Source organism: Nothobranchius furzeri, chromosome 12 (genome assembly GCF_043380555.1).
Source record: "Nothobranchius furzeri strain GRZ-AD chromosome 12, NfurGRZ-RIMD1, whole genome shotgun sequence".
NCBI lineage: Eukaryota > Metazoa > Chordata > Actinopteri > Cyprinodontiformes > Nothobranchiidae > Nothobranchius > Nothobranchius furzeri.
In genome coordinates, this window is record NC_091752.1 from 29,108,719 (window position 1) to 29,114,718 (window position 6,000).

Genomic DNA, 6,000 nt, shown 5'->3' on the forward strand with positions numbered 1-6,000 from the left:
GTTACGGTTAAATAAATAAATAAATAAATATCCTTTAAAATGACACTAGAAGAGGCACAAATCTGATGGAGGACTTAAATGTACTAACGTGGGTCAGACCCAACCACAGAAGAGCTGAAGCTGGGTGGTAAACACACACAGGTAGTTCTGATATCACCTGACCTCCATGTCGTCTGAGACTGATGCATCAGTGTTACAGCGGGACTAAAGACATGATCAGAAACAGGTTACAGCTGGATGATCTAGGAAGGTAGAAGATCAGGACGTCTGAGCGGTGAACAGGTGAGCGGTCCTCGGGACGTCCCGCTGTCACGCTAAGAAGGGCACGGCTGCAGACCCGCAGATTCGCTGCTGCAGATTCCCACCAGCAGCAGCGAATCTGCGGGGGGTCTGCAGCCGTAGATATTCATCACGTCTTCCTCGTTCTTCACGGGCCGTGATGCTCTTGGATGAAAACATCTACCTCTAGCCCTGATCAGCTGATGACAGCTTTTACACACCGCGCTGCTTAACGCACACATTTCCTTATCAGTAACAGAAACGACGTTTTGATAAAAGACGTGGGCCGCTGCTGTAAAAAAAGTGAGGCGCGAACCGGAAAAGCTTCTGCCGATCACAATTCAACAACGGATTATGAAAGAACGGATAACGCTCGAAACACGCAGATTCTTCCTGATGTGAGAGGTGAGTCTCCACTTTGTTTTGGTTGTTTTGGCGTCGACATCATCCTAGCACGCCGACACCTCTCTCTCCCTGGCTGCAGCTTAAGTGTGGCGGTCAGAAAGCCTGTTGCTCAACCAAGCCCCCACAATGCCGCTCTAAAAATGGTCCCATCCCGGAAGTAAGAAAAATTGCAGTTCCACCCTCATCCGCTGGGGGCTGGTGCCAGAAGCGAGCAAATCCTCATTGACTCCCATGTTAAAAATGCCGATTTCACAGCAGAAATAAACATGTTTACAGCCTGGTACCAGAACATGTTTTTTGTCTAAATTATCTAGTTTATACTCATGACAACTCTGAGGGGGGTGAATTTTTCTTCTCACTCTTCTGTTTAAGTGTATTGAAAGCCTAAAATTCTGTATAATTAATGAGCAGCCGACACACGTGACCGCCGCCTCAGACCCACGTGACCACAGAGCTAGCTCCGTGGAAAGGCCTCAGTACAGCCTCGGTCCCTCCTGGAAACTGTTTCGGGATTTTGAGTCTCTGTGCTTGTGAATTCTGTTTTGGATATTATTGGTGCAATTGTTGGACAAAATGACTTGCAGTGGTATTAATTGCACTAATAGAGCGTCCAAGGAGTCTCCACTTCATTTTTTTTCGGTAAGTTAAAATCTATATTCGTATTTTATGTCACTGCCGCCTTTAAACTAGCTGAGTTTACCGAAGTAGCTAGCTAACTATCAGTTTAACATGTAGCATGTACTGTTTAACCATGAAATTTAAATGTAAAATACGGTAAAAATAATTAATAGGGCATATTTAGATGGGTAATAGGGTAAAACCCAGTGCATTTAAGATAAAAATGGGTTGAAATATGACGGGGCGCGCCGCTTGGGGGGACACTTCTGTGCTCCATTCTTTCATCCGGTAATCTCCAGCGGTCAGGCCGGGCAGGCTGACCGATGCGGCGCCTCGCTGCTGCGGGCTGACCGCTCGTGGAACTCGGAGACAGATCTGACCGGAGAAATACTGCAGCTCGTTGAGAAGTCTATCGGGCATACAGAGTTTCCCTTATATCCCACCGCCACGCCAACAAGATCCCAAGTTTCTTTGTTTTTGTTGGCGCTGTTTACCGAAGAAGCAGCGGGAACACCAGCAAGTTTCATCAGACTCGTAAAGTTAGTTTTTGCAGGGGACCCCCTGTATTTTACCGCTCCCTCCTGCAGTCTTCCCCTATTAAAATTTAAAATGTGTAACTTCATGTATTGGGATGAATGACTGATATTCATGTTAAACTCAAACGTTAGGTATTTAGGGGGAAAAAACAAAATAATAAACATTATACAGATGTCAAATAAATCAAACTGTAATTAAACTATATATTTTCAAAGTCTCGATTCTGGATAAAATCCAACAACATATGCTTTATAAATAAACACTACACATGGCTTTTACACACACACACACACACACACACACACACACACACACACACACACACACACACACACGTTACATTGTGATTTCTTAGTAAATATTCTATTTGGCGAGGGATAAACTTTATTGTATTTATCCTAGTGAATCTATAATTAAACGGGTAAACTAGCAGTAGTACATCCAACATCAAAGAAAGTAAAATGTTACTATCAGGAGAGGGAGAATGATTAAGTGGTTAGCAGCAGTGTGCTAGACGATGGCCCCCTCCATGAGGCCACCACAGCTCAGCAGAACATCGTTGTAGCTTCTTCTGGGGAGAAAAACACTTAGAGAAAAAATAAAGTTAACAGCTGAAATAGCAGGAAATAATACAGTTAAAGAGCAGATTGTAGAAGAAAGAAACCCCTGGGTTAAACTGGTCTGTCTACTGCATAATGCTGAACTCTAACATGTGTCCTCAGGGAAGGACCTGATTGGTGTCCAGAACCTGCTGAAGAAGCACCAGGCTCTGCAGGCTGAGATCACAGGTCATGAACCTCGCATCAAGGCTGTCACCCAGAAAGGAGAGACCATGGTGCAGGAGGGTAGAGCAGGTCTGGTCCTGACATGTTTCTGAGGTGTCTGCAGGTTCTGGCTCACTTTGTTTGGGTCCAGGTCACTTTGCTGGTGAAGAAGTGAAGACTAAACTGTGGGAGCTTCATGGACGTTGGGACAAGCGAACATCTCCACACCTGCTTTGTGTTTGTGTGACTTTAGGTTGTTGTACTTGAACTCGCGTCTTTAGCTGAATGAGGATGGAGAGACGGGTCGGACCTGGAGCAGGTCGAGGTCTTGCAGAAGAAGTTTGACGACTTCCAGAAGGTCGGACTTTTCCTCCTCTCCATCTTCCAGCAGCAGCTGTCAGATCAGCTCAGGTGATAATCAGCAGGTGCTTTTGTCCTGCAGGACCTGAAGGCCAACGAGTCCCGCCTGAGGGACATCAACAAGGTGCCATCTGAACTGGAGTCAGAAGGTCTGATGGCTGAGGAGGCTCCTATGGTTCAGGCTCAGGTGAGCGTCACCTGTCTGCAGCAGCTGGTCCCTCTCACTTCCTGGTTTGTTAACTCTGCTCGTCTCTGTTTGTAGCAACAAGAACATCTGGGTTCTGCTCCTGGAAAGGTGCGTGTTGTCCTCCGCCTCCACCAGAACCAGACGTGGTGTTTTTGTTACCACTCATTTGTTTGTTTACAGTATGAAGCCGACTCTGACCCCGGCTTTCCACAGGAGTCGTCAGCAGCACGTTACTGCAGCAGCACGTCATAGCTGCTGATAGGAACTGCTGTGGTCAACAGAACCTTTTCCACTGGAGCCGTCAGCAGCGCGAGTCGGCCGCGTCTCAGGAGCAGCATGTCGCGGCCCTTACGCGCCGGTTCTATTTTCTACGCGCGACGCCTCTGAAACGGGTCAAGTTCGACATTTTTGGGGAAGGAAAGACAGGAAATCGGACGCGGAAATTGAGAGAAGCTACCGAGATTTTCAGAATAAAGAACGTACTGCCTTCCGGTTGCTTTACTTTTAAAAACAGTTACTAACTGTGCGTCCCCGTGAGAAGTTATCACCTAGCTAGCGGTCTCCTTTGTTTTTCAGGTCTGCATTGGCGATTATAAAACGGACAGAACATAAAACACAAACCATGTTGTAGTTTTCTCCTGCTTGTTGTTGTGTTTACTGAGGAAGTCACTCGTGTGACTTCGTGCTCGGTCGGTGACAGCTGCTCCCCTGCTGCTTCGCGTCTCGTGGGAAGGGCCAAGCAGCAGCTTACGCAAGCAAGACGTGCTGCTGCAGTAACGTGCTGCTGACGGCTCCCGTGGAAACCCGGGGTAAGACGGCGTCACCCTAGAAGGTGAGTTCATTCAGCTGATCAGAGGTCACCTCTGATGGCCGCAGTCACGGCCGACCGTGCTGACATCACACAGGAATTCAGGTGACCCGGCAGGCACCAGGTGCTGGTGAAAGTGGGGACATGTCAGCTGGTTGCCATGGCTACAGTTATCTTTATGCATCTGTATGACTGCTGACTGGTGTGTGTTTCCTGTGACCTTTGACCTCAGACCGTACGGTTGGGCGTTCAGACGACGGCTAACTTTAATTCCATCAAGGTAAGAGGAAGCTCTTCCCTTCCTGTCTGAGCGATCCGTCTCCAGGTTTCCTCGTCCGGCGTCCAGCCCGCTGGCGTCCACCTTCATCTCACTGGGTTTGGTTTCTCTCCAGGAGCTGAACAACCACTGGCGCTCGCTGCAACAGCTGGCTGAAGACCGGAGCAACATGCTGGGCAGCGCCCATGAGGTGCAGCGCTTCCACAGGTACCCCGCACACTTATGCGCCGCTTACGGGTCAGTAGAGTTTGGACCCACACTCAGACGGAGTTCTGATGTCTTCTCAGAGACGCTAATGAGACCAAAGAGTGGATCGAGGAGAAGAACCAGGCCCTGAACACAGACAACTACGGCCACGACCTGGCCAGCGTTCAGGCTCTGCAGCGTGAACATGAAGGCTTTGAGCGTGACCTGGCAGCTCTGGGTGATAAGGTCCGCTTCCTGATTGGTACCAGGACCCGGGTTGTCTCTGGAGACACGTTCTTCATGGTTCTGGTGACTCCACCCCAGCCGTTCCTGATCAGCAATCAGCGGGGTGCTTTCCTATTTAAGGTGGATGGAGGACACAAGTTGACGCCAGAAGATTGCCTCAGTTTTGGTAGTAACCAGCCACTCGTGTTACCTCTAGTGTTCCTAGGATTAATGTTATTTCGTAGTGTTTTTGCTCTTATATTGGATTTACCATTCTTCAGGATTCCTGTCGACCTCATTGGATACTGACCTCTACTCCAGGATTTGGATATTCAACACACGGACCTTATCACCAGCCTCCATATCCCACCTCTCATCTCACCCAGTGCCCCATCCACCAGGACGCCCCGCTTCTCTCCACCTCTGCTCCCTCTCTTGCGCTTCCCCCGGCTCTCTACCTCTCCCTCCTCCAGCCAACACATACACCCACCACAGTAAGTCTGCTGAACACCTCTGCCTGCCTACAATGGATTTTGAAACCAGAACCTAAGCTCACCTGTGTTCTCCCTCCTCCAGATGCTGAGCTGTTGTTGCAGTTCCAACCACAGACTTATCTGTGCACCTTAAGTTCCTCCTTATAAATAAATCATTTTTTCCATCAGTTTTTGGTCAGTGTTGTATTCTGCATGTCTTGGGTTAAGTACCTTCCTCCAAACATGACACTCCTCTTCAAAGAGCAAATCTGTTCAGCACATTCTGACAGACAGACCACCATTCTTCTGTCATGATGCTGTACAGGACATTTTTAGAGTTTTTCTTTTTAAAGATAAATAGGATTACATTTAAATAGCAATACTTTCACATTATCATTTTCCCACACTTCTGTATAACTGTATTTTGTTGATTTTCAATAAAGAATGACAAATTATTTGGATTTGTTGCACACAAATATATATCTGTAAAAAATATCTACAAAGCTAATGTTTACATAACAAGTATGACTGGGTTTTGCAATACGGCACTATTTTAGTAAGATTTTTAAACCAAGTAAAGTTAGTAAAGAACACATTTCTATTGTCTGCTAAGAAACTGTTGGGATTTAAAATGGGCCTGTTGTACAAATAACTTGTAAATGATTATTCCTCACTTTTGTCTTAACCAAAGAAATTCCAGTAATTGAGCAAAAACATTTCTTTTTAACACTACATTTTATAAAACAGGGCGCAAAGTGTCGGCACATGTATGTATGTCGATGGTCCGCCCCAACCGAACCAGGAGACACAGACGTCAGGGAGGCCAAGGTTGTCTCTGCAGCTCTCTGGGCACCACGCCTCACTCAGCTGTCTCCAATTAT

At 47.1% G+C, this 6,000-nt stretch overlaps 1 protein-coding gene across 3 annotated transcripts; it reads left to right on the forward strand.

The window, feature by feature from the left end:
- Nucleotides 1-361: 361 nt before the first annotated feature.
- LOC139062107 (spectrin alpha chain, non-erythrocytic 1-like) lies at nucleotides 362-5,562 on the forward strand. 3 transcript variants are annotated; one of them, XM_070542524.1, is made up of 9 exons: nucleotides 366-1,323; nucleotides 2,562-2,961; nucleotides 3,046-3,150; nucleotides 3,226-3,258; nucleotides 4,191-4,238; nucleotides 4,351-4,442; nucleotides 4,523-4,787; nucleotides 4,928-5,140; nucleotides 5,223-5,562. In XM_070542524.1, exons 3-9 carry the CDS (start codon nucleotides 3,118-3,120, stop codon nucleotides 5,271-5,273), a joined length of 735 nt encoding a protein of 244 aa, XP_070398625.1. In that variant the 5' UTR covers nucleotides 366-1,323; nucleotides 2,562-2,961; nucleotides 3,046-3,117; the 3' UTR covers nucleotides 5,274-5,562. The 3 variants fall into 3 exon arrangements, with proteins under 3 accessions (XP_070398623.1, XP_070398625.1, XP_070398624.1); XM_070542523.1 differs by having other exon boundaries at nucleotides 793-1,323; nucleotides 4,523-4,833; XM_070542522.1 differs by having other exon boundaries at nucleotides 362-1,323; nucleotides 4,928-5,562.
- Nucleotides 5,563-6,000: the final 438 nt, after the last annotated feature.

Coding starts and splice junctions, on each gene's coding strand:
- LOC139062107 (XM_070542522.1), top strand. CDS start 3,118: ATGGCTGAGGAGGCTCCTATGGTTCAGGCTCAG. Junction 3,259..4,190: donor TGGGTTCTGCTCCTGGAAAG/GTGCGTGTTGTC, acceptor CTTTGACCTCAG/ACCGTACGGTTGGGCGTTCA. Junction 4,788..4,927: donor GGGGTGCTTTCCTATTTAAG/GTGGATGGAGGA, acceptor ACCATTCTTCAG/GATTCCTGTCGACCTCATTG.